This window comes from Nothoprocta perdicaria, unplaced genomic scaffold (genome assembly GCF_003342845.1).
Source record: "Nothoprocta perdicaria isolate Ctin4 unplaced genomic scaffold, notPer1 scaffold_261, whole genome shotgun sequence".
NCBI classification, from domain to species: Eukaryota; Metazoa; Chordata; class Aves; order Tinamiformes; family Tinamidae; genus Nothoprocta; species Nothoprocta perdicaria.
Window position 1 is genome coordinate 386,068 of NW_020455490.1, and position 27,626 is coordinate 413,693.

The window sequence follows — 27,626 nt, forward strand, 5'->3', positions numbered from 1 at the left end:
TAAACTGTTACTGTTTACAGTTTGCTTCAGTCTTTTTTAAATTAAGCAATGCAGAGGTGAACTGTTTCTCTCAAAAAAAATACGGGCTTCCGGATTGGATGGAGGACCTGACATTTTCCATATTGTTGAGTGGATAGCCTAAATGCTAAATGTGTTTCAGGACTCCAAGTTAGAATTTGAAATTTAATGGGATTCCAAAACTTGCTTGTGTGAAAACAATTTGGGGATAAAAGGTCTGGTCACTTAAAGGTCTGGTCACTTAAATTGCTTTTTACAAACAAAAGCCAATGCCTTTTGCTTCATTTCTTAAAGGAAGACTATTGAACAAAATACAGATTTTTAAAGATAAAGGTTCCTTGGGAGGTGAAGGCTGCCTGAGCTAAAGTCTTTTTTGACCACAGTTTATCYTAAGGTCTTGTGAGTGCTACTGACAGTTGAAATAAGCATTATTTGAATAGGAAATACCATACACATTTYTAACCCTGGATGGTAATTAAGCACTTGAGTGGTAACATTCCCTCCATTCTCCTTGTATTCTACTACTAAGGGCTACTTGAAGACTTCAAATCAAGTCTGGAATGCCTTTCTAAAACGACACACTTATATTTGGCCTTCAATGGTCTGATTAGTGATTATAATGATTTATGTCAGTCCTCAGTTTCCTGAGTCCAAAAGATTAACACTCCTCCTAGCTTCTCAAGGCCCCATCAGTGATCGTCTTGTCCCTTTGCAGGTTTGCTGCGGGACCACCTGGGCACCTATGACGTGGCCTTCTACCTGGCTGGAGTTCCCCCCCTTATCGGCGGCGCGATATTGTGTTTTATCCCATGGGTCCACGAACGGCAGAAGCTAAAAGAAAGACCCAAAACTGTCGATGGAGAAACTACTGAGAAAATGCTGGAAAGCGAAAGCACTTTCGTGTCAGACACTGCAGAAAAGCCGGTCAAATAAGTGGAGGCTGGTTTTGATGCTTTCTCTGCTCTACTAGCTCACCCTGCTCCAAAAGCTAGATCAGATTTCCAGGTTTGGCTGAGAATATCATGATGCTAAAGAAGTTTGGAACTATTGCTCAGATTGCAAGAATCTTTTATACCATTGAACGCTTTTTTTGACAAGTCCTTGAGTTTGAGTTCAAGCCACGTTTTTAAGGTATTTGAAGTTTTATAGCGTTAGTGTGTACGTGCATAGTGATTCTGTGTGTGAAGAGAATATTTTTGTAATTCATCAGAACATATCTCTGGAAGTGTGGAAGTTTCTTCTGATTCATTGACCCAGGACTCCTCAATAATTTTATGGTCTATCCAAAGCAGGCAACACCATTGGGTGTTCGTAGTCAAACATTTAGCAGCTTTTATGACTGATTTATTTTTTCAAGTTTCTTGGGCTGTTTTAAAATCTCTCAAAATTCTGTATCATGAATGTGAATATACAACTTCTTGATTCCCTTAACTTTAACTTTTACTGAAATCATTTTGTATTAGAAAGCTAAATTATTAAACAAAGTGTATGTTTTATTTTCTCTTAATACTCCAGCATGTTCAGTTTGCTGAAACATTGACCTCCTCTTCCATTGATTCACCTTTCTCACAGTATCATGGACAAAGAACATTAAGGATGAAATTTGTGGATATTCAGGAATTAAAATCAGAAGCAAATATATTTGGAAGTAAAGCTGCTGAATCATAGGTTGTTATAGTGTCTCTTTCTGCCAAGGCAGTACCAGTAACATTGATGGTTTTTCCAGCCAAATGTCAAAATAGTTCTGAAATTGTACTGACAGCAGTACTTTGAAGCAGTATTGTGAATCAGACTAAATTTAAAATTCTGTTGTTGTATCTTTATGTTTTTGGTTTTAATTCTTACACATAAGCCAGCTTTAAAGAATATTTACCTATTGAACATTTTAAGTGCGATAATACTGAGTTATTTCAACGTGAAAATAAATATAGAGCTATCGAAATGACATTCAACAATTGAAAAGATTTTTGCACTGAGTGAACATGCAACTTTATAATGGGTCTTTACAGTTGAATTCAATTACATGTAGGATACAGCGCCATAATTTAATGGAGTACAAAGAAATGCCTCTTTCTGTTACCCATGACTTGCTTAGTGTACTAAAACATTTCTGTTACTCCTAGCTATTACATAATGTTTGTCAAGCACATATTTTTGAAACACCTTCCTCTGAAAGAAATATTTGAAAAAATACCTTGTGTGGGATGAGAAGGACACTGKGCTTTTTGGTTTATCATAAAACACTTTCAAGTGTGTTGTTTTTATGTGGATATTGAATCAGCTGTGAGTGGACTACTTAAACATGCTTTACTTCAGATCCCTTCAACCCCAACAATTTTTGTTTTCATCTTAGCAAAGAGCAAACTAAACATGATTTTAAAACTAAACATACATTGTAGTGCATCTTCTTAATTAGCAACAATACCTGTTCCTTATATAAGTTAGAGGCTGTATTTTTTGAAAATAGAACCTTTAATGTCTCTATTTTTGTAATTTTTCATTGCTCCAGAATTGTATTAATTTATCAGAAAGCCCATATGCATCTRTGATATGAAACACTGCTAGCAATACTATTTCTTTGAAAGTTTACATACATTAATTTTCAAAATCCTTTCAACGTAATCATGCAGGCATCTATGACTAGAGCTCATACCGTGCTTATATTGCAGAATTTCAGTCACTGTCCCATGTGAGTKAGGTTTGAAAGAACTGAAATGATAATGAGGTATATGAGAGAGTTTGGGGAGTAGAAAAAACCTTAAGCATAGAGGTCACTTTGTTTCACTGGGACTTGTTCTTTTAAATGTCATAAGTATTTCTGAAAAAAAAAGTTAATATTAGTAGTACTGTTAGTTAAACTGACTACAAAATGCTGGCTTCATTGCTGAAATGACACTAACAGCCTACACTGTTCTTGTTTGGTGAATTTCTGTAGAATGTGTTATTCAGTGTTATCTTCTATCTGGGTGATGCAAAAAAAATTGTGTGTGATGAAAGCATTTTTTTTGTTTGTTTCATATTGCTTTGTTATGGGAAAAAAAGGATATTTATCACAGTTCTTTTCATGTGTTTTGAACCAAAAAATAAGCTGCATTTTAGCAGTAATGCTATTTGAAATTGTTGTCATCAACCACCTTGACCTTGTGGCTTCTTCTTGACCTGGTGCTCTATAATATCTGTATAAATGATCTGGGATAGAACATATAAAATAATTGCCGTTCTGTTGTATGAATAATACAGAAATAGTGTAACAGTAGTAAGGAGTAGTTYTTGCTGAACCCTTTTAAAATACGCAGAAAATGCAGATTCATATATTGGAGTAGTTAATGGAAGTTAATGTTTACAAGATAAGACACCACTAAAGAAAATGTATGGAGGGGACAGAGGAGTCATGATGTCAAAAACAGCTACTTGAGCCTGGTGTATTAGGAGGAGAACGATGCAGWGTTGGGAGTAAGGAACTCAGCATGTTTGTGTGATGATGTTGGAATAACGAACCCCYTTCAGATGTCACTGCTTGTTTTACAACAGTAAAATGGGTAAAATTGAAAAAAAAAGCCACAATCTTTCAGAACWGCTAGAAAAAAATATTTGAGAGATGATTCTGTTTGCATCATTGCTGTTGGTTTCCAATAGGAAAAGCTCTTTATTGGTCATAATTATAGCAAGATTGTGCCCTAAAGTTAGATGAATTTAAAATGTTCAAATTGCTGGTATTAGTGAAACTAACTATTGAGGAGACTTAAATGAGCTTTTATATGCCCTGAAGTTTCTTTCAGGGAAACAAACAAAAAAGTCAATACAATAATCAATACATAGCCAATTTATGCAAAAATCATGGTATAACATAGAATTTTCTCTTATGCAATGTTTATTCTGAAAACTGAACCAGAAGAGCACCAAACATTCGGTTTTATTTTGGCTGAGTAGATGTGAATAAATTTGTCATAAAACTTCATTTTGGATGGAGAAAGCCCATTTGTATCAAGTCTACTAAACTCACTTTGATTATTTCAATTTTTGCTAGTTTTAGTCTTGTTGGAAATTGATTCTAAAATCACAACACTAGTTCAAAAAGAAAAACCCTTCAAATATTCAAAGATCCAAGGAAGTCCTCCTTTGAACTGTTCATTAAGTGCTTTTCATAGGCATTGCTTCTCCATCCTGTGAACAGAGTAATTCTTTTTTTTTTYCTCCATTAAATATAATGCTTCAGAAGAAAAATAGATAAGCTTCAGAAGAAAATGGGTAGAAAGGGGTTAATTCAAAATGTCCTTGTGGTAAAATCTATGGTCCTGCTCTTTGTGCTGTAATTTAAGCAAGGACATCTTTCTCCTTTGGCTCCTCCTCTGTGTAAGGCCTAGGTATCCGTGTCCCCAAGCTCCCTTCAGACACACTGGATTTTGGAAGCTGATTAAACCCGCACCATGCCGCGTTGAACATAGACTGTGCTTCTTCAGCCTTGCTCTCTCAAACCTCCTCCCTGCATTAAGCCTTCAAACAGCCCCAGCCCGGTAGGGTGACGTATCACAAGGTGGGAAACTGAAGTTGAACCCGTTTCTCAACGCGTGCTTGGTGAATACTCGGGGCCACAGGAGGAGGATGCGACCGCCCCGCAGCCAAGAGCCCTGCTCCGTTCCTCGCGTGACGCAGGAGCTGCCAAAGGGACAGGAGCCGCTTCTCGACGTGCCTCGGGACGCTGCCTTCGCTGGGATTATCCTTATGGATCTGTGCGGGCTCGCCGCAGAGAGGCCTGGACATCCTTCGGAGAGGAAAGCGGATGCCCCACTGCAGAGCTGCAGTGCAAAGTGACCTGTTTCTGGAGCTGCCTTTAAGGCATCTGAACTCTTTGATTGCAGCTGGCCCTCTCACACGCCTGGGTTGTGTGTATGTGCATGTGTTTGCACGTGTATGTGTAGTATCTTCAATATGCATTCACAAGGGCATCGTCGCTCTGAGCCTTTCCTAGAGAAGCTGTAGCACTGGGATGTGGGAACGAGATTAATCAGGGAGGAAAAAGGTAACCATTTCCATTCATACGTTTCATTTTTGTCAAATAGCACCATTAAAATACCAGACAGCGAGTGGGGTTTAGATTAACCTTTGGCRTATTTCTAATATGCCTTTTAGTCTTCTATATTGTCAACATTTTTAATATTTCAGAACTGTGTATGTTAAAATTAGACTGATATTTTATACTAAAATGTGTGCCAATGTTGATGACACTGACACATTTGAAGTATCTTTATAGACATCACACTTTGTATGTTGTTTTTGATATTAAAGGGATATGCATTTTATGAGCCTTAACTCCATTCTTTAAAATTCTGCTTTCTTACAAGCATAAGAAATGAATGTGTAATATTATTCATGGTGCTAAAATAACTGTGATCCCTCAAATTATCCAGAATAAAGATGTAGTTCTTAAGTGCCCTATTTGGTATCACATGTATCATTTTTAGGTCTTGTTCTCTTGTTAAACTTGCATTTTTTTTTTGAAATTGCCTTAGGATGTWTTATTGAAGAGTCGCCTAAAAGCCCTTACACTGTTTATTACAACTGTATTTGAACTAGAACATCCCTATTACATTCAACCCAAAACTGATGTCTGATGCAACCTTTTTCATCCTAATTTTACTGAGTATTCATTTTATGCACAGTTTTTTATAAGCCAAACAACTGATTTCCAGAATTATTTACAAGCTTCCGCAAATTTTATCTGCTCTGTTTTCCCTTCTGCGGTTGTTAAGATTATTTTAAAATATATCTGACTTCTATAGAACARCTGCATTCACAAAAGGCAGAAATAAAAAGGAGGGAGAAAGGGAAACAATGGTAGAATAAACCTCACTACCATTTCAAAACTTAAAAATAGAGTGTGTTGTTCTGAACAAACTGCCAGTGTAATTCAGCAGAACTTTGATCAGGGCCTGCCCTCTGCTTCACCTTCATTTACCTTGGCACTGTGAACCATGAAAYGTTTCCTCATGTACGGCTTCAGCAAAGCGCCTTTAATTCACCTTTCCTTTTGTAGTAGGGCCAACTCTTTCCTCCTCTTTAATAACATCCTTTTTAGGGAGAACATTCCCATTCATGCTGCTGATATCCAGACTGTTGATCTTTCAGAGCAGAAATCGAAAAAAGTGCCTGGAACAGCTACAAAAGCCTGGGGGCTGATGCCTTTTATACCGTCCTGAGGTACAGAATCTCACTGCAAGAGAGGCAAATCCTAAGGGGAGAGGTGGGGATTGTTCTGCAAAGATATGAAATACATTTCAAAAAGCTAATGAAAAAGCCCACATGCCACCATCTATGAATATGGCTTAAATTGCACATGATTTTCAGAAAAAAAAGTCCCTTAAGATGTATATTTTAGTCACTCTCTGTTTCAGGGAGCAGCATCTTGGTGCTGAGCAGCGACAATGACGTGGAACTATTACAGGACATTTTTTTAAAGCCTATGAACTACTTGGCAAGAGGAGTTTCTCTTGAAGCCTACCGCAAAACCTGCTATAACTCTGTTACAGTGTTGATCGGTGTGGCCTGCAAATAAATCACTTTTTTTTTTTTTTTTTTTTTTTTTTCTGGCTCTTTTAAGATGTTAGAGTGTATCATTGAGGGTTTGCAACCTTTGAGTTTGATCAACGGCTAAATGTCAATCAGAAGTTTGAGGAACAACTCCGTTTTACATAGCAAAGTAGAAAGGTGTCACCCCATCATCTCCCTTAAGTGTTTGTGACTGAAGGAGCTGAAGATGCAGGATCTAAAACTAGGCACAGCTTGATCTTCCTGAGAAAGAGCTTGTACGTGTCCTGAAACACACTGGAAACACCCTTGGTTTCTTGTGGACCCCAGTGCTGAAGCAGCAGGTCCAGGAGCAGAAAAAGGTGCTTGACGGCTCCATAGCTACACTTAACATTGTCCCCTAAAGATAAGGGAGGTGCACAGGGCTGCAACTGTCTGCCTTGTGTGTTAATCACTACATAAAAGCAAATTAAAATAGAACTTCTTTAAATACAATGTTAATGGCTCTTGAAAAGAAAGACAGCGGTTAGGGATGTGGTATCTAATGGAGGTAGATGGATATTGCTGTGTAGGATCCTTGGAAAGGCTACCTTTTTCTCAGGCACTAGTGAAAATTAAAGCTGCAGCCTTTATAGGATGCAGCAATACATGTGCTTAGAGGTAGTCGTGAGCTGAAGTTACAAAAATCRCAACCGAGTGGCCACTGGGAACCTGTAGAGAAAAAAAAATCGTGGGAGGAAGGAGGTCTCAGGACATCAGCTGTCACCTGTTGGGCCTAGGGAGCAGCTGCCCCACAGAGCAGTCGGCGGGATAACCGCTAGGTAACACGTTGTGTAAAAAGAGCTGTTTATTGTCAATCCGCGCGGGAGAATGGACGGCTCCCTGCCGGGCCCGCTCCCTGCCGGGCCCGCTCCCACCTGCCGCCATCTTGCGGCCGCGGCGCGGTCTCCGCGGCGACCGGCGTGGGCCCGCGCGCATGCGCCGCAGGGCACGCCGGGAGCCGTAGTCCCCGCCGCGCCGCGCCGCGGGGGCGGGGCCGGCGGTTCCGGATCGCCCGCGGGCCGGTGCGGCCGTTGGTCGCGGCCGTTGGTCGGCGCCATGGCGGACGCGGAGCGCAAGAAGCACGTTCGCTTCGCCGGCCCCGCGGAGGCGGCCGAGGGCCCCAGGACGGCGCCGCGGCCCCCGCGCCTCCTCGCCGCCCCCGCTGCAGAGGTGGCCGTGGTCGGCGGCGGCTGGCGCAGAGGCGGCGGCGGGGCAGGAGCCGCCCTGCGCTGGTGCATCTCCGGGGCGCTGTGCGCCGCCTTCCTGGGGCTGGTGAGCGCGGCGCGCGGCGGGAGGGCCCCCGGGGGCGCCGCGAATTCATCCCCCCGCCCCCGAGGGGCCCCCGCGGGGCTCCCGCGCCGGCTGCCGCCCGCCGCTGCCCGCCGGTACCCCGCCGCTGCCCGTCACCCTCCTCCGAGCGCGCGGCTCGGCCGTTTAACGCCCTCGTCGGGCCGTTTAACTGTCGCGCGAGCGCCCGTGCCCGGCGGCGACCATTTAAATCTCTCGCGAGCGCGCGTGCCTGGCGGCGGCCGTTTAACGGCCGCACGAGCGCACTTGTCCGAGGGCGGCCGTTTAACTGTCTCGCGGGCGCGCGTGCCCGGCGGCGGCCGTTGAACTGCAGCGCGAGCGCGCGTGCCCGGCGGCGGCCGTTTAACCGCCGCGCGGGCGCGCGTGCCCGGTGGTGCGGCTACCTGCCGGGAGCTCCGGAGGGAACTCCTGGCTAGTGTAAAAAATAATAGTAATAATGCCCCAACTCATCTGCCTTTTGAAATATTTTTCAGGGTATGAGCATTGCAGTCCTAGGACCAACCTTTCCCAACCTGGCCGCTAACGTGCATAAAAACATCAGCGATATTTACTATATCTTTGTGGGCCGCTCCCTGGGCTACCTCGGTGGGTCAGTGGTCGGAGGGGTGCTTTTCGACTGTGTAAACGCGCATCTTCTCCTGGGTAAGTGTGTCCAGATGGTAGGAGACCTGAACACCCTCCCTGCAGCTGGGATCTTGATGCATTTTAAGGCACCGTTTTAAGTTTCCGCTACAGCAATTTGGTGGTACCACCACTGGCTGTGAAATGCTGTTTAATGGGAAGCTTTTCAGGGCAACATTCCTTTGGCTTGTGTAGTATCTTGTGGAAGCTTGTTGCTTCTGTACAGCAGTGCTGAGAAATGGAAACCTGATGGCTGCTGCATGTGGTGCACTTCATAAAATAGGATGCTTGTGCATSAAGTCTTACTGAATTGCATTTTGTTTGGTGTCTGATTCCATGTGTGCTCAGCAATTCCTGCTGCATGGCATTATGTCCAAGGAGACGGGCTTCCAGGGTATACTCATAGTGGTGGCTGCTTGTGAGTTGGCAGAAGCTGGTTGGAATTGGTGCAAAGGTGCCTTTGATTTGCACACACAAGAAAAGAAAAAGGCTGCTTTTTTTTCCCCTCTCTATCAAATGATATGTTTTACAATAGATCCTGCTGGAGCAGGCAGTATCTTAAAATGTCGCTCTATGAAAYGCATAAACAAAATGAGAGCGACTGTATTTTGGCTTTGACCTGCACACAGCTGAAAGCTGCTGCGGTCACGCTGCCATGATGCTGGTCTGTGGGGAAAGCTGCACAGTGAGATTCTTCTCTTTGTTGAAGCTCTGCAGAAACGTTCACCTTGGTGCAGTTGGGAAAAGTACAGAGAATTTTACTGAATCAAATATTGAATTAGGACTTACTCAAAGTGAAAATTTAAAAAAAAAAATATTTGTGATCTTGAAAGCTTACTGCTCCACTGCTGCCTAGCCATGCAAATATTTATAGGAAACATGGTTTATGAGCATGTTTTTCTGGCCAGGTGTAAGTGTGGKTKTTTTTTGTTTGTTTGTTTTGTTTCTTTTTTTTAGTAAAAGCATAGGACTGTCTCAGAGACGCTAGGTCAGTAAGCAGTTAAATTGCAGAATGACACACTTACAAGCCAGAAACTARATGCTCCTTTCAGAGTCACATTAAAGGCCTTTTTTTATTCAGGTAGAGATTCTCAGAACTCACCTGAAATTCTGGAAGCCCATCTGTTTCCTTTCAAGGGCAGTACTGGCAACCAGTTTCTTCTAAAATATACCTAAGATTTCTTTTAAAATACACCTAATAATGGCAGCGTGTCTATGCATGCTGTAAGTTAGTGGTTGAAGAAAATTSCAGTACTCTCCTGCCATACGTTTCCTTGGGGACATTCAGACATAATTCTSCCTCCTTTCAGGACAGAGCAGTAATCGCAGGATTGCTTTGGAGCATATGGAAAGGTTCATTTTTTCATTGCTCGCATTTAAACTTAAATCTCTTCTTACCCTATGTGATTCCTTTCTGTTACTATGAACAATCATATCCTGTCATGCCTGTCTCTTTTTTTCCCTCCCTTTTTTGTCTTCTAGCTCTAAGATGTCTTTCAGTTTAATTATTTTATCTATTTATTATTGTTCTCCCACCTGTTTTTTATTCCCCTGCTCCAGAACCCTTAAAAATGTTCCTTTTAGCTTTTCAGTGTTTTGTGCCCATCTAACATGGTCAGAGCGGTGTGTCTAGGACATTTGAGATTCTACCTTGAATAATGTCATTAATTTATCTGTGGAAATGAGTATTAACCTGAAGTAGTTCAGTATTTTCTTGCCTTTTTTCTATCACATACGATAGCTGTTCATCAATAGTTCTTGGAACCTGTATTCCGTCTTTTCAGCCGCATCCAATTTGGTAGCACAATGTCAAAAATACAGTGGGAATAACTGAATCTTTCCTATTGCTGTCCCCTGAGGGCTGCTCGCAGGGGGATCTTGCTCGTGTGGTTAACGTACCTTCCACCTTTCCGCTGTTGAAACTCTGTTACTGTACGGAGCAGAAGTTGAAAATACAATCTTTCTTAGTCAGGAAGCTTTTAAGGACCGATCTTCAGGTGAAGATCGGAAGTGGATCCCTGGAAGCTTACTGCAAAGTTGTTTTTCAGCTCTGTGTGAGGCACCCGAGAAGCTGGATTTAATGCACCCCATCCTTAGCTTTTCCCCATGCAGCCCAGTGTGCTAGCCTGGAAAATCATCTCGGGGCAGGTATGTCGAGTGCCTCCCCAGGGCTCAGTGTTGCTTTTCCTGGGCTGGGGGAAGATGAATTAATTCTGAATTGCATCTATCCCCATTAAGGAGACAGGAGGAGGAAATCATAAACATAGAAGTTAACTGTTGTTTCAGTGTTAATTTTCACCATCTCTGAAATCTTTTCCAAACTGATATAGTCTRTTTAGTGAATAAAGCAAAACTAATACAATTAATGAATTTCAGTTTATCTTACCCTCTGAAATATGGTAGTTCTATCTCTTGCTAATCTAGGAATCATTTGGAATACATCCCTCATGTGGGAACAAAATATGAAGGAGAACTAACTTTTATAAGGAGATTGCTTACTGTCCAAGGGAGAATAGTCACTTTAGAGGATTTTAAGAGTTTAATAACTTCGCTTCCTTTTAGGTGGAGTCACACTTAATTCACTTAATTTGAAATGTTAAGAATTACTAACATAGTTTTTTTTGTTTGGTTTGCCATATGTTTTGTATTTGAAAGCTGTAATATATTTATTTATTTATCAATTTCATAGGATTGTCCATGCTTGGAACAACAATCGGTCTCTTTGCCATACCTTGGTGTAAGAAATCCATGCTCTTAACTGTCTTGATGTCAGTTATTGGAGGTTCCATGGGAATTCTAGACACAGGTAAGTGACTTAATCTGTCAGTTCTTTCATTGAAYTGAGTGAAAACTTGACAGTAACTATTTTGATGAGATGGAAACTTTTAATTTGGCACAGCGTGAACTAAAAGAGGGGGGCTGATGTATGAGGCCAGGATTCTTGGTGGTTTATCCTGCTCCTTAGACTTGCAGAGTTTGTGTTTCTGTAACAGACCTGCCTGGGCGTGGGGCAAGTTGACATGGGAATCTCTTGCTTCCAGTAGAAGACTAATACGCTCTTCAAGAGGCTGTTACAGGCTTGAGGGAAGTGCCACAATCTTTTGGCTCTTTGGGGAGATATTTTTTAGCTAACTGGGTTCTTGTTCCTTAGTGCTAGATGGAACAAAGTTTTCCTGGAGCAAGCTCCGGTGGTTGCAAGAGGAGGCTGCTCGTAGCTGCTGTGTGGGAGAGCTGGCTACCTCAGCAGATTAGGCAGCATTTTGGAGGTTCCCACCAGATGTTTGCTGATATAAATCACTGACAGCTCTTCACTGATCTCTTTGACTAGGAGTGCAGGATGCCTTTGGCCAGCATCACATTGATATTTAGGTGTCCAAATTTATTATTTGACCCCAAATTGCACGTTAATGGCACGTGCACACTGGAGAGAGCCCAGAAAAATAACGCCTTTGTTCAAAACCTGTTCAAAACSAATTTCTTGGTAGAGGTTTCTTATCAGAGGACCATGTATTGATGAAGCAAATGTCATACAGGTGCAGCCAGGGTGTCAGTTACATTAGAGACAGAAAAAAGCCTCATATAAATGAGGTGTTAGCTCATGGGGCAGGCCTAAGGGAAGGTATTAACAGTAGAGACATCAGCATGAACAGGAGATGCCTGGTAACGCTGATACACTTGCCCATGGGGCTCAAGTGCAACCCAAAAGAAGCCACTGTGCTGCAATTGGAGCAGGAGGTGATGGTAAAGCTGCAACAAGAGCCAGTGCCTGGGCCCCCTGCGTGTGCCGTGCCAGTCAGCACTCTGCCTTGCTGAGGAAGCCCCCGGTTGCTTCCTCATGAGCACAACCCTTCTGYGTCTGGCTCCCTGGCTGTGGGGAGGGCTGTTTCAGAGCAGCACCTGGCTGACGTGCCAGCCTTCCCATCCCAGAACCCGCARAAGAATCCAGGACAGGGCCTCGTTTCAGTGGCTTGGCTGGGAGGCAGCATGGTGACATGATGACCTTGCGTGTGACCAGTCTGTCCTCATTCTGTGCCATCTACGGGAGCTCTGTAATGTTAAAGAGGGCGCAAAGTCAGATCCACTAGTGAAGAGGATGGGGGAGTCCCTTTCCTTTGGAAGCAAGTGATTCCTGGTGTTTCCTTGAGTGCTGTTCAATGACCGCTCTGATTGTTAGGGTTCTTCATTGCTGGCTCTAAAACTTCCTGAGCAGCAGTTAGATTTGCTGTTTTGAAGAAGTCTGAGCAATGCTACAAATTCCAGGTGGGTGCAGCTGATGATCTGSGAAGAGAGTAGCAGAGTTCCTGGAGACTCTTTGATGTGCCAAAGAACCTCCAGTTTGAACAGCTGGGAAAGATGGAGAGAGCTGGGGAATGGCGGGCCAGGCCAGAGACAGCTGCAGTGGGAATTAAACAGAAAAAATTGCCAAATGGATTAATTGTTGATTGAGCCCTTGTCGCTCAATTGAGCTACTTCCTGGCTCTTTTGACCACTGTGAGTCCCCTCCTAAATCTCAGCTGTGCACACAGGTTTAGGGTGCTTATATGCAGAGTTTTAGTTCACTGCAGTTTTTTGCACCTTATATTTGTTAAAGCTGGGATTATTGCTAGTTGAATATGTAAAAAGTCACAAGAGGTTGTGCTGGCAGACAGAGCAGCAATATAATCAAATGGTGGTTTATTGTTGGTGGTTTTGGTTATGCTTTTTAAAGCAATGTGTGTTTTGGGACCCAAATGATGGCTCCTCCTATCTCCTATCCACAGGTGGCAACATCCTTGCACTGAACACGTGGGGCGTGGAGGCCGGGCCGCACATGCAGGCCCTGCACTTCAGCTTCGCAGCAGGGGCCTTTGTGGCTCCCATTCTGGCTAAAATGGCCTTAGGAGGCTCTGTCCCGAAGGACCTGGCAGGAGATGGGAAGACAAACCAGTCCATCTTGAAGCTTGTGCCAACAGCACTGACCCCATCGGCACTGAAACCCCATCTYGGTGTGGATTTTTTGTGGTCCTACGTTGTTATAGGGACATATCTTCTGTTTGTTTCTTTCTTCTTTTTTATTTTGTATTTAAGGAGYGGCTCAGCTCGAGACAAATCCAAGGCTTCTTCGCAGAAACATGTAATTGCCAAGTACCACTACGCCCTAATTTTTCTCCTTTTCACCTTCTTCTTCTGCTACGTGGGAGCGGAGGTCACTTACGGCTCGTACATATTTACCTACGCAAAGGTCTTTGTGGCGATGAAAGAAAACGAAGCGGCCGCCTTGAATTCCGTGTTCTGGGGCGCATTTGCGGCCTGCAGAGGGGTGGCTATTTGCTTTGCCGCATGCCTCTACCCCGGCACGCTCATCGTGCTGAGCATCATGGGCTCCGTGCTCTCCTCCGCGTGCCTGGTGCTCTTCACCAGCCACCCGCTGTCACTGTGGGCTGGAACCGCCGTCTACGGCGCTTCCATGGCCACCATCTTTCCCAGCGGCATTTCCTGGATTGAGCAGTACACAGTGATCCAAGGCAAATCTGCCTCCTTGTTTGTGGTGGGCGCCGCGCTGGGCGAGATGTGCATCCCCGCGGCGGTCGGCTACCTGCAGGGCAGGTTCCACCACGTTCCTGTCATCATGTACACGGCGCTGGCCACCTCGGCCATGACGCTCGTGCTCTTCCCCATCATGTACAAACTGGCCAGCGTGCCCGGGCAGCGGGACTCCAAAGAAGCGGGYGAGAGCGAGGACCGCAAGGCCCTGTTGTCAAACTCGGGCCTCAACGACGACGACGAGGATGAGGAGGATGCGGGCGAGTGGAACGAAGCGGACTTTGAGGTAATAGAAATGAATGATACACTGAGAAACTCTGTGGTAGAGACCTCCCGGAAGATACCCGGGGACTCTCCGGCCAAAGTCTCACTCCAGCCTCGTGACGATGATGGGCTGGGTGGTTCTCCAGCTGGTAGCTCCTCGGAGATTAAAAATGTGAGTGCTGACCGTGAGAAGAATGACTGAAACTTTAAAAAAAAAGAAAAAAAAAAAAAAAAAAGATGACTTTTTCTAAAAAGGGAAATGCAATTGAATTGTAGCTGTTCTTGTGAAGTGATTCAAGACTCTTTTCACAGTGGCGCAGAAATATGTTTTCACTCCCGTTTTGTCCAGTCCTTTCTCCTCTTTGATTTCCAGTCTGCAGCTGTGTAGCTTGGCGTGGGGAAGGCCCCGCCGATGTGCTGGGGGTGATATGTGAGGAACTTTGTTGCTGATACCGTAAATGTTAAAGCGGAGGAGATGTGCTCTGAATGTGAGGCCTGCAGAGRGGTAGGTGACGCTCTCGTGGTAACTAGCCTGGAGAAATGGGYTGGGTCAGGGTGCCCGCTGTGCTCCGGGGGCAGTGCGTGAAGGGAGCGGACTGGAGGTGCTGCCTCCTCCGCAAGCAGGTCCTTCCCAGAGGAGCGGCTGGACTGGCCGAGATAGGAGAGGAGCAGGGAAGCCCTGCAGGTCAGTGAGCCCTCCCCAGGGAGAGTAAACGGGGGGAGGGAGGCACAGGTAATGACAAGAGCTGAACTGGAAACACAGAATCATAGAATATTCAAAGTTGGAAGGGAGCTCTGGAGATCATCTAGCCCAACCTTCCTGCTCAAGCAGGCACACCTAGAGCACGGGGCACAGGGCGGCATCCAGGCGGGTTGGGAAGATCTCCAGAGAAGGAGACTCCACAGCCTCCCTGGGCAGCCTGTGCCAGGGCTCTGGCACCCTCACAGGGAAGAAGTTCCTCCTCACATGGAGATAGAACTTCCTGTGCTGCAGCTTACGCCCATTACCCCGTGTCCTATCGCTGGGCACCAATGAAAAGAGCTTGTCCCCTTCCTCCCTGCATTCTCCCTTCCTGAACTTATACATATTAATCATATCCCCTCTCAGCCTTCTCTTCTCCAGAGAAAACAGGCCCAGCTCACTCAGTCTCTCCTCATACGAGAGATGTTCCAYTCCCTTAATCATCCTGGTTGCCCTTCTCTGGACCCTCTCGAGAAGCTCCACGTCCCTCTTATACTGGGGAGCCCAGTACTCCAGGTGTGGCTTCACCAGAGCTGAGTAGAGGGGCAGAAAACACGTGTTGCAATTTCTCMATGCAAAAGCAAAACCGTTAGGGTTGGTGTTCTAAGATGCACTCAGGCCAATGTTTTGTTTTCTTGGCACTTTTTTTAACTTTTTTTTTTATTTTTTTGTTAAGAGCTTTAATTTACTAAAATAGCTTAAATGTAACAGCACAGAATCATTGCYGTTTAATGTATTTTCAGCTGTGGATTTTTTCTTCCTCTTTTCTCTGGTCCTCTGAGTGTTCAAATTCTAACACCTTCTTGCTATGGTCTGGTAAGTTAACAGGCAGCAATCAACTTGTAATGAAAAATTTCATGCCTTTTTGCCTCCCGCAGCGGTGCAGGGCTGTCCCCTGGCTCCCTGCCTTGGCATTTAAATGCCCTTTTTAATGGCCGTGTGCCCGCTTTTCCACACGTCTGCGCCTGCTCTTCCCATGTCACATGTGCCCCTGCACTTAAAATAATTCTGTTTCCCTTGTTCCAGCAGGGTGTTATTTTATTTTTCTCTTTTGAAGTAAGGCTTTTAAATATCAACCCAAATTCTTATTCCACGTGGCAGCATTCAACCAACCGGAGTCAATGCAGGGCCTTAGGTGGTGCCCTGGTCTTGGACAGCAGGAAAGGAAAGCGCATGGCAGAGGTGTGGCCGTAACTGGGTGCGGGCAAGGGCTGCCTTGCTGGGCAGCCTTTCCCCCTTTCCCTGCTCTGCACTGTGCCTTAGATGTAGGAAAGAGGGATGTTCGTGAAGGTGGAGGTGAGGGGTCAGCACAGGCACCTCCTGCCCTGCGGGCCTTCCTTGACCCCGGGCACATCCCAGCACTGACAGAAACGAAGAGAGGGACAGTTTGGGGCAGCCCGTAACTGAGCAGAGAAGCCTAAGGATCATGTTTGTCACTCGACACCAAGAGTGTTCTAGCCGGAATAATGGCCAAAATTAATGGTAAAAGCTTTGTCTGGGTTTTCCTCTGAAGCAGAAGGAAGCAGAGACAGCAGTTTCAAGGTGGAGCTAGGGTGACTTTTGTTGGAGAGACTCTCAGTCTTCTTTTGTTTTTCAAGTTCCCTTATACTGGTGATCRTGGTGCCAAAGAAAATTAACCACCTGGCAACCAGGGGGCTTTTTAAAAATCCCCAGTTCCCCGTCTGCTTCTTTTGACTGAAATGCTCAGTAGGAATGTAGTGCGAGGARGTAAGGATCCTCAGGGAGAGCTAGGAAGTAGGTGATGCATAATCCAGTGGTAAAATGGGAAAAGAAACTAAAGCCCTGCAGAAAAATGCGCTCTAACCTACTTGAACCTGATCTATGGCAATGTGCTTGACTAATGTCTCCTCAGCCAATATAAAAATACTGTGCAGAATGATGTGGCAGGTTCCAATAACTGCTGCATGAGGCACCGAATAGGGATAGGAATTCTCTTTTCCTTAAAATTACAAGGAGTAGAAATGAAACACTTGTCTGGATCGCAAATGTAGGCGTTCTCCTCCACAGCAGCCAGAGGATCTAAAACATAGTGACAGGAGGACACCGCAGAACGTAGGTAGTTTTCTTAATTACTGTAAGTTATTTAATGATGTAGGTGTCTGCACAACCTCGGGGGCTCACGTGCAAAATCCCCCTGCGAGGCCTGCGGGGGCCGAGCGCTCCCGCGGGGCCTTGGCCACGTGCTTGAAGCAGCCCCGTGTTGGGGTTTCTGGCTTCCAGCTGGGCCTGCGATCCACTCCTAGCGCTTGCTCTCCTTATCCTTAAAGACTGTTCTTAATGTCAAGGGGTTGGCCCTTAACGGAAATTATGTTTTTTAAGCAACTTAAGATGAAAGCAGGTCAGTATTTCCGATGACGAGTCGAGTTCATAGCAGTCAGACAGGCCTCACGTTCAAAGAAAGACTCTCAAGTGCTAGAGGTGCTGGCTTGGGCTGTTCCTCAAGGGCTCATCTAGAAAATGAATGCTAGTTTTCATGTTTAAATTTTGAACGTAAATTGGTTCTTGGCATATACAGCTACTGTGAGGATCTTCTGACGGTGCCTTTTAAGTTAAAGCTCCTCCAGGAAACTTGGTGTTTAGCGTGGGAAGTACTCGAGGGAACTTCCCTTCCCCTTGCCTTGGTTGGGCTGGAGAAAGACCAGCACCGAAAGTCAGCGACATGTCCAGGACAAGGTTTATGATGGAGGGCACAGAGCCTGAATTGGGTAAGATGCAACTGCCGTCTTTAAAACCAGGCGTGGGTTTAACACGGTCCTTTACTTGCCTAATTACTGCACTGTAGCCTTTTGCAGTTGTGCTGTCTGTATTTATTTTCGCTGCCCGAAGCAGTGCCAGGCGCTCCCTTGTGCTGCAAGCACCGCGGCGGTGGCGGCCGCATTTGCACTTTTCCTCTCTACCTGACCTTGCGCTGCGAGACGCAGCGGGTGGCAACGGCTGGTGCCTTGATGGCTTCTAGTTACCTTGCCTGAAGCTCAGAGCACTTGGCTGCCCGGCCCCTCGCACAGTGACAGTTTTCATTCTGCTTGGTGTGGGTTTACATTGTACTGTATAATGTGAAATTCGATAGACCGACTTGGGTTTTGAATGTAATAAATTCTTCATGGGAAAAGGCACCTCGGTTCCTTTTCCTAAATAAAGTTTCCTTTTATTTTTGAAGGCGATTCTGGACTTCTGCATTTAATAGTGAGGCTGCTTAGAGTGAGGGCAGCGAAAGGGGCGCTGCCTGTGGCGGGCAGGGAGGCCTGCACGGATGGAGCAGGAGGCTGCAGCGCTGGCCGGGCTCCGACGCACAAATTCCGAGCGGAGCTGGAGCGCAGCCGGCTGCTTGGGCTGCTGCGGGTCAGTGCGCCAAGCGAGGGAGACGAAGGCCGATGCTGCTGTGAGTCCAAAAGAAATCATATATGTTTTTACCATATCATTTTATTCAACTTCCGTATGGTTGCCATTATTAACTTCTAAAACAAAATGATTTCCAGTTTAGAAAACAATGCACTGACCACATAATTCCTTTTCCATTTTATACAGTTATACAAATATTCTAAATACACATTTTGTCAAGATGGTGGCAAATAAGATTTAACTGTACAGTACATAAGGAAAGAAAATATTTTAAGCATATTTAGAAGCAATAGAAATGTCTATACAAAACAAGCAAAAATGGAATAAAATTTTATATTTAAAGTATTGCAACAGTCCCACAGGTTTGTAACAAAAAATGTCTTTGCACAGTTCCTCACAATGCCCCATTAATAGCTAAAGCAAGACAGCAATTTTTAGAAAATGATGTTTCAAAATGCTACACATGATACTACTGTTTGCACAGTCTGATCAAAATAACAATCTACTTGGAATCAAGCAAAACTGAGGAGGAGATTTACCAACCAACTTTAAAATTATCTGTATAAAAGTCATTGCACATTATTTTACTCAGTTGTTTGAAAAGTAAAAAAGTGTATTTACAAAGTATTTCGCAGACAAAATTATAAAGTGAATGGATAATATATAAGTAACACGTCCTGATACTGACAGTCCAAGAACACACACGAATGGTTTTATCGTCTCGAGAGGTTTTCAGTGCTCCTTCCTCGGGGAAGTAAACTCGACTTCTACTTTGAAATGGATTTACAAGATGTTACACAGAGCTATTATTTCAACATCAGCATTATAAAACAGTATGTTAGAAACGAGAAAGAAAGAAGGAATTTGTACATCTTAAAAAATGAGCTATTCATAGATCAACAAATGCATTTTTTTTTTAATTTAGTTAGGATAAATGTTCATTATTCTTCAGATAATAAATCCAACAGTTAAAATGGAAATCCTGGCCTAGATGAGACTTGAGAAAGCACCATGCACAATCATCTTAGTGTGGTAAACACTGAAAAAAAATAGCACCTGGGATCCTGTGCCACAGATCTCCTAGAACTGGTCGAGCAGCTGGCGGAGATAGGGCGCCTTGGAGAGCTCTCTGCCGACRCGGGACAGCTTGAAGAGCACGGGACAGTTGAGGGAGACGCACGGGATGTGCTGCTCAAAGCAGCCCGTGCAGTTCCTGCAGATCTGCAGCGGGAGGGAGAGAAAGCAGAGCGGGCCCGTGTGAACGCGGAGCAGCATAACCCGGCCCAGGGGTGCCGCGGACACGGAGTCCCTCGGGAGCGCCCTGCCCCCGAAGGGCCGCCCCGGGGAGCCCCTTGGGGAAACCGCTCCGGCTGCAGGCAGAGCTGCAGGCGGGGCCGGCGCCTCCCCAGGGCAGCCCGGCTGAGGCCGAGGCGCACGGGCTGCAGCCGCGCTGCCTCGCGGAGCGCTCGCCTCGGGCTGCCCGCCTCCCGCGAGGTTTGASAGGAGACACCGGCTGGAAACGGCACGGGCAGGCAGAGGTGCTGCGAACGCGGCCRCGCAGCCCAGTGAGCTCAGCAACTGCCCCCGCCTTGTTCGCCTGTTTGTAATCTCACCCAGGATCTGCCGGGCCCTACCATCCTTCCAAGGGCCCATAGCTCTGCTTCCCGCCACAGGCCTGGGTTTTGTGACAGCCAAGTTCTGACTTCTTGCACTGCCCCCATTTGTGTGGTTTCAACAAGGCCCAGTCAGGATTGCGCTGACGATCCCCTCACTTCCGAATTAATTCTGTTCTCCCGTGTCAGAACCACTGGGCACCAGCACCCTCAGCCACCAGAAGAACCTCGGAAACCACAAGCCGCCCTTGTTCTTCCTGAAGAGGCTGGAGCTGGTTTAAAYGCAACGAAACCAAACTACAACTTGAGGCTTTTTGCTGAATTTCAGTTTGTGCGCAGAGAGGACGCCTATGCCCTCAGTATGAGGCAAATACTCTTTAGGCCAAGCTCTGAAATACCGTGCTCAAAGGCACTAATCCTTTCATGGCACGAGACCAATCAGCCAGAGTTTGCCAAATTCCAGAACCAAAATCACGTGCAGGGTTTTGAGCAGCACAGGGAAACTGCAGCATGCGGCATTTGCCTCTACTGCCATGCACAGCGGAGGTGGCAGCAAATACAACAAAATAAAGAGGAAAATACAGTCCAAATCTCAGTATTATAATATTTATGAATGTGAATTACGGTGGATTTCTAGCACCAGAGCCCCAAGGGAGAATCAACGCCCAGGCGCCACCCACATTTATACTCCTGCAACTCGGGCAAGTCTCCAAACTGTCACAGTGCCAGGGCTCAAACCAGGGCTCCCAGAGACACTCCGGAGTTCCGGAATCCCAGAGAGCGCCGACTCGGTGCTGCCGCGCGGGGAGGCTCTGCTCCCACGGTGACTTCACGAGCTGCTGCCTTCCCCGCTACTCTCAAATTGACTTCTAGCTCAAGGAAGAAAAATGATTTGGAAAACTCCTCTCAAGAGCAATTGGAACAAAAACCCAACTCGTTTCCCGGGACAAACACGCTTTGTTGCTACTGAACTAGAACATCAGTAGTCATTTAAATACAACAAAGGCGGGGATTTTCAGGGCATTTCTATAACTTTCCATCCTCGCTGTTATTATAAAGGAACCTCCAAAGCCAGCAGGATGCTTTTAAAAGGGAGGAAAAGGGGAAGAGAAAAGCTCCTTTTGTTGCCATAGCTCCCTCCCTTGGCTGCAGCGAGGAAGCGGAGGTGGGTGCCGTGGTGCCTACCTTGCCGAGCTGCTCCTGCTTGCGCTCCAGCTCGCGGATCTCCTGCTGCAGGATGACGGCGACGTGCTGGGGCTGGCTGCGGCAGCGCGCGCACACGCCCAGCTGCGTCAGCTCCTCGCACACGGGGCACTGCAGCGTGGGGAAGTACTGCGAGATGGTGCCTTTGCGGCCCTGCCGCTCGCCCGGCGCCGCCCCGCAGGCGCCTCGCTGAATCTGCGGGGAAAGCCCACGTGAGAGGCGGCCGCGCCGCTTGCTCCAGCCCTCCCTCRCACCTCTCCTCTGGCTCCAGAGGGGACGGAGAGGCAGGACAGCCCGCGGGGCTACTCGGGGGCCGCGCGCAGCAAGGGAGGCCGAAGCCCCCATGAGCYGCAGCCTGGTTCACAGCAAAGCCCGCGGGGGAGAGCAGCAATGGAGACCGTTTCCAGGCTCCTTTTTGTCAGTGGGCCTGCAAGCTAAACCCAGCCAACGTTCCTCCTCCTGCACCTCAGCAGGGACTTTCGTGGCTTTTGGAAACAGCTACACRCAACAGCCAGTTCAAGCTTCCTGCTGCTCGGGCACTGTGACCTGCTTTGGGAAGGTGAAGTATCTTTGGGATATCTTGGAAAAATAAGGGCTCTGGCACCTACTACTGAAAAGAGATTTAAAAGGCAATATAGCTAGAGAGATGCATCTAGGAGTACTGCTAAAAAGAAATAATTACATCAAAAACCGTCTTGGGAACTGTGGAAGGGGGGAGAAAACAGAAACTGATGATGTGGCTAAGCCCAACCCTGAGCAGATGGRTCAGCAGGGAACAAAAGGTATTTGGTGAATGAAGAAATCACCTCAAAAACCTAATGATTTAAGTCTGCGAGTCGAGGCACTGAACTGGTGCTGGCGGGCAGCTCACTTACCCTGGGCAATTCGTGGTACCAGCTGAAGACGTCGATGCCGATGAGGGAGAATATCCTGGCCAGCGGCGGCAGGATCTGCTTGGTGATGTAGTAGGTGGCGTTGAGGCGCAGGTTGGGGTCCTGYAGCACCTCGGCGGGCCGCCGCACCAGCTGGATGAGGGGCAGCCCGGGCAGGCCGCACACCACCACGTAGGGCACGCGCTCGCCCACGCGCGGCTCCGAGCGCCGGTCGTGGGCCAGCAGCCTCCTGCGCGGAAAGAGCCGTCAGCGGCCGGCGAACGGAGCCCGGGAATGTCCCGCGTGGCTGTGCCTGGGGCGGGCGCCGCTGCAGCGGGAGGGCTGGCACCTCCCGCRGAGCAGGGGATGGAGCCCAGGCCGAGGGCCCCAGCACTGCACCCCACTGAGGACACCTGGGTCTGCAGCACAGCGCGGGCCGCTCTCCCTTCGCCTCTTCCCTGCAGGAGAGTCTTACGGGAGAGCAGCTGCCCCACAGGAGTGAGCCCAGGGGCCGAGGGAGCAAATGGTTCCACTCGGCCCATCTAGCGGAGACCCATCTAGGGCATGTAGGACATTTCCTTTTGGTAGAGAAACTGCAGCCTAATTTGAAGGCTGTTGTGTGAGGCAAGGTGAGGCTGGCCAGCAGCGCCAGCTCCCCTTGTCTGTTGGTGACAAATACCAACAAAGACTACTAAGGGGTGCGCATGACACCTGGAAGCGTGTGTCGTAGCAGCAGTGCACAGGCACCCCGGCACCAGCAACCACCAGCACCACTATTTCTTCCTCTAACTGCCCAGCAGCAGCGAGCCCAGGTCCATGACCAAGGCCGCCGAGGGCAGCAGCAGCAGCAGCAACGAGCTCTGCTACCCATCCCGACCAGCCGCACCGGGGACCCGGGTGGCTCTGCCGGCGCCGTGAGGCCGCCCCGGTGCCGCGGGCTTTGCCTGCTTGAGCCCCACTTGCTGCTGAGGCAGTTCTGAAGGCGACGTGGCACCGGGGCAGCCCACGGGCCGCAAGGGAAGCCGGGCAGGCTTCCCTGCACCTCCCGCCGCCCGTACCTGGTGATCTCCAGGGCCGGCACGCAGGAGCCGGGCTTGTACGCGGTGCTCCCTCGGTACTCCTTGGCGAAGATGAAGTCCTGCATGCTGGCTTTTCCCTCCAGCAGCTTCAGGCACTGATTCTGCACGTACTGTTTGATCTGGCTTATGTCACGGGTTTCAAATAGCAGCTTGATTGAACACTCAAGTATCTGGAAAACCCAAGGGGGAAAGTGAGCAAAACGTTTAACTCAAAATCAGTAATTCCATACAATTCACCAAATATCTTCGTACGCTATTTATATATAGCCATATTCCATATAATTCACTGAAATATTTATATGCCATTTACAAAAAACTATCAAATTTGATCTAGAATGTTCCTATGACACCCCTCAATTCACTTTACACGTTACTGCAACAACTCAGCTTGACATAAACACAACTCTCCAGGTCACACATTCTTCTCTCATAGCAGATCTTATTCTAAGGAACGAGTTACGTACTATTAACAGTAACTTACACTTATGAGAATTAAGAAAAATATTTCTGGGATAGCAGATAATATTAAAGAAATCAACGTAACCCAAATTTCAGTCAAGTCAGCTTTCTGATATTTCGTATCTTTTATTACGTTATCCAGGCCCAAGCTCAGAAATTGTTGCAGTTTCTCTCCAGAGTAAGAAAGAAAACAGTTTCTCCCGTCATTGGAAGTGTCTTGTCATGATTTTCTAGACATGTCAAAAAAAAAAAGATTTACTTCCTTTTTAGACCCTATTTTTGTTGACATGGCTAGAAAAGGTTCTTGCTAATCAAAACAAATTTATCCCAGTAACAAAAGTACCCGCTTAGGAGGATTTATTTCCTTTTTCAACCCTGAGTGGGTGCTTTGTTACTGGGATAAATGTGACTAACAAGAACCTTTCCCACGTGCCCCCGGCTGTGCAGGCTGCCACGTGAACGCGCTCGATGCAGGACCGTCTCCTCACGAAGCGACCCAGCCCCAGGGGCASCCCGGCACCGCGGCCGCAAGAAGCGCCCGGCTCTTTTACCTTGGACACAGCAGGGCAGGAGTCTCTTCTCACGGTCTCGATGCCTTTGGCATCAAATACGGGGTCCTTCTGCTCCAGTGTTTCATACATGTAGCCCACATACCTCTTTTTCGTCTGCAGGACACACGGCAAGTAGACCTGGAATGTTTAAAAARCAGATAAGCCAAACTCACACGTGCTGGGAATATAAAGTGGTTCTGAACACAGGGGGTGTTTCTGTAAAGAATACCTTGTGTTGTTTTCTACAGTCATTAAAAGCAATAAAATAGATCACAGTAATGTTAAAGGGTGGCTGAAGAAGTGGGGATTCAGCAGGGCTCTGTTCTCAGATCACTTTATTTCACTTAGCTGTAATGGGTAAGCAACCCAAAGCTCAGATTACAAGTGACACCGAGGGTAATTCATTCTGAGCAWCCTTACTTTCCTGGCCTGCAGCTGTCAGCATTTTCCACGTAACTGCACTCTCCCTCTCAAAAGAAAAGTTTATTTTAAGCATTGAAGAAGAAAAAAACTTTCTCAGCAGAAATAGCAGCTTTTGAACCTCCTATTTTCAGACAATTTAGTTCTGGGGGGCCTACAATCAGCTGGCAGCCTCCCCGGGAGAAAGCAGCTCCTCCGCGCGGCGAGGCTCTTGGTGCTCTCTCCAGCTCTTCTCTCATTCCTGGTCTCCTCAGTGTTCCTCGACCAGCTTTCAAGGCAAGAACGGGGAACAGACTTCCCAGCACTAGTGGGATTATCTGCATCTTCCCGCGTCTCACAGGAAGGGGAAGCAGCAGGGTCACTCTGGAAGTGTGTGTCCCACTTCCTAAGYGGGATCCAGCCCCACGGCCACCTCCCAAAGTGGCTTCCGCCTGCAGTGCTAGGGGGCCACCCTAGGGAAGACTCGGTTTTCCGGGTGCAGGAGGGTGAGGGCTCCTGAAGGGAAGCACTCGGCTGAGCTGAAGCCTCTCGATGCCGAGGGTTCTTCCCAGCTAATTCTTCCTCCAGCCTAACAACACAATCACCTCGGAGAGGCGGGAAGGGTCACAGAACCACAGGATGGTTGAGGTTGGCAGGGACCTCTACAGATGTGCCAACAGGCTTCCTGACTCTTGGATCTTTCGCCTTCACATCTGTTCGGGATGTTTTCACCCAGCACATTTCAAGTGCAATGTTTTCCTTTTACCTTTTCAAACTTCAGTTTTACAGGCTTGGGGTTTGTCGCTGTTACAGCTTCAGCAATTTCTTGGCCAATCTTGAAAGACTGCTCCTTCGTGGCTCCTTTCAGCAGCACAAACATGCTAAAAGAAAAGACACATAAGAAGTGAGGGCAAATCCATTCAGCACAGTTCCTGAAATTTTAAGGTTCCTGAAGACAAGGAAAAGACTCACACTATTTTGTTTCCTTCCTACACAAAAGGCCCCAAACCTGAGAAACTACCACATTCGACACGGGATCAGGAGTGACAGAGTGAACGAACACTCTCTAGCAAGGCAGGAAACGGGACCCTTCCCGGCACTGAAGAATTCCAGGGTTTGCATCTTCCCAGAATAGGAACCTGCTCCTGCCCTGGGTCAGGGCGCTGCAGCCTGGGGCACTGCTTCCCGCTTCCCGCTTCCCACAGGGACAGCCAGCAGGTCTGCAGGGGCTTCTCTTGGGATTCTTTTTTCTCCTACTAAACTGTTGGGATTTTATTATCTTAGTATCTTACTGCCTAGACATTGTGCAGTGTCTCGGCAAACTGGTCTAAAATCGGCGACTGGATTTGCAATTATTACGGAGGGAGAAGCAGACAGAGAACTCATGTTCCCTCATCAGCTTTGCTTCCCACAACTGGAGTGAGGCAAGCCCAGGACCAGAGATGGATGTGCAGGAGGGATGTGCAGGAGGGATGTGCAGGGCTGTTATTAAGAGCAAGGATTGACTGGGAGATATAACGTATTTCAGGCATGCAAATCTCATCTTTGGATGCTTTGGTGGCTGCTTGTGAATGGATCCACTTTTTAAGCTTAAGATAAAATTGGAAGCATTCCTCTAAGCATTAACATGCAGTGCCTACTGAATTTTATAAATACTCTATCTTCCAAAATAAAAATGGTATCAGAGGTAGACACAAAAACTGCTGCTCAGCAAAGTGGCATTATATAACCTCACACATAAAAAGAGTATTTTTTTCCTCTTCTCTTTCCTATTTCTCACAATTCACAAAGAAAGAACCCCCCCCCCGAGCACTTCCTTAGCATCCAATAAGAAACTCTGGGAGAATAAATGTGATTTACTCTGCCTCACTGTGCAAGACAGTAAGCAGCCCCAAAAGGGGACGTTGTGCTCTGCTCTGTGTCACTTGTCTGGTTTCAAAAACCCGTGACTAATAATTCGGGGGTAGTGAAAACCCCCCAACTCCATTCCTGACGATCCCTGCCTTCCCAGGCGAGCTGCAATCCAGCTTGTATGAAGAGCACAGAGCAGCAGAGCCAAAGGAGACGATCCATTACTGCCGAGAGGGAAGGCACAGCGATGGGCTCGCTTAGCAGGGGAAGCTCCAAAGCTCACAGAGCATCAGGCGAAGCAGCCGGGCTAACGTTACTGCGCTGACGCTCGGCACCCCATGAGCAGGAGGAGGTGAATTAGATAAAAACGCTGATCTGTCCAAGTTTCACACAAGGAAATTCTCCTTCCCAGAAGGAAATCCTCCTTCCCACTTGCTCTGAATTATCACAGTGCTTCTGCCTGCTAAACTGGTGTGCTCTGATTCCAAGTAACACCGCAGTGCTCCACATGGGAACAGTGTGAAGTGCAGTCAACAGCTCCGACCGACCCGGGTCTCAGGGGAAGCTGTGGGCAGAACTCGGAGCCTCCCAGCAGCAGGGCCTGGAAAGGGCCCATCCCAGGGAAGCGCTGCCCAAACCTCACAGAGAAAGCCCAGATCCAGCCTGGAAAAGCRGGGGAACTCTGTAATGGGTCTTAGCTACGCAAGAGGACACGAGGACATCCCCGTCCCAGCTGTGGGGACAAGAAGAAGGCACCTATGGGGCAGAGYGCCCATTACCTGTCGGTGTCGCCGTACACCACGTGGGCGCCCCACTTCTTCGTGTCGTTCACCAGCTTTATGGCGCGCTCCAGGGTTTCCCTGGCTTTGTGCACGATGCTGTCGCCCAGCTGCAAAGAGCAACAGCAACAGCAGGTCGCACTCCATTGCCAAAATCACTGCCAGCTCTTAGTAAGCATGGCTTAACCCTGCCCTGATCTAAGTAAAATCACTATYCTGAATGCACTGCCACCTATTTCATGGTTTAAAAGAATTCCAGAGAAATGTTTGCTCAAGTCACCCAAAAACTAAGTCAAGAACYGAGGAAAGAGCAAAATTAAGGAAATTTTAAAAAATCAACAACTTCGTTTAGACTTCTTAAGACATATGCAAAACATAAGCAGCAAGAGAAGACTGCTCAGGAATGTCTTCAAAGAA

The 27,626-nt window shown here is 47.1% G+C and overlaps 3 protein-coding genes across 3 annotated transcripts in view; 2 read left to right on the forward strand and 1 right to left on the reverse strand.

Annotated features, from left to right (window-relative positions):
• The window catches only part of SLC16A10 (solute carrier family 16 member 10), a 63,929-nt gene extending 60,917 nt beyond the window's left edge, over window positions 1–3,012 (forward strand). The window contains exon 6 of the mRNA XM_026040695.1: window positions 734–3,012. Within this exon, the coding sequence (XP_025896480.1) occupies window positions 734–951 (218 nt within the window). The 3' untranslated portion in view covers window positions 952–3,012. The remainder of the gene's footprint in view (window positions 1–733) is intronic.
• A 4,629-nt stretch (window positions 3,013–7,641) lies between these two features.
• Window positions 7,642–14,732, forward strand: MFSD4B (major facilitator superfamily domain containing 4B). The gene is made up of 4 exons (XM_026040702.1): window positions 7,642–7,857; window positions 8,367–8,535; window positions 11,204–11,320; window positions 13,275–14,732. Exons 1-4 carry the CDS (start codon window positions 7,642–7,644, stop codon window positions 14,501–14,503), a joined length of 1,731 nt encoding a protein of 576 aa, XP_025896487.1. The 3' UTR covers window positions 14,504–14,732.
• A 3,948-nt stretch (window positions 14,733–18,680) lies between these two features.
• The window catches only part of REV3L (REV3 like, DNA directed polymerase zeta catalytic subunit), an 87,677-nt gene continuing 78,731 nt past the window's right edge, over window positions 18,681–27,626 (reverse strand). Inside the window, exons 26-32 of the mRNA XM_026040706.1 lie at window positions 27,210–27,319; window positions 25,346–25,460; window positions 24,181–24,318; window positions 23,150–23,340; window positions 22,095–22,341; window positions 21,202–21,414; window positions 18,681–19,624 (exon numbers count right to left, since the gene is read on the reverse strand). Coding sequence (XP_025896491.1) covers window positions 19,484–19,624; window positions 21,202–21,414; window positions 22,095–22,341; window positions 23,150–23,340; window positions 24,181–24,318; window positions 25,346–25,460; window positions 27,210–27,319 — 1,155 coding nt within the window. The 3' untranslated portion in view covers window positions 18,681–19,483. The remainder of the gene's footprint in view (window positions 19,625–21,201; window positions 21,415–22,094; window positions 22,342–23,149; window positions 23,341–24,180; window positions 24,319–25,345; window positions 25,461–27,209; window positions 27,320–27,626) is intronic.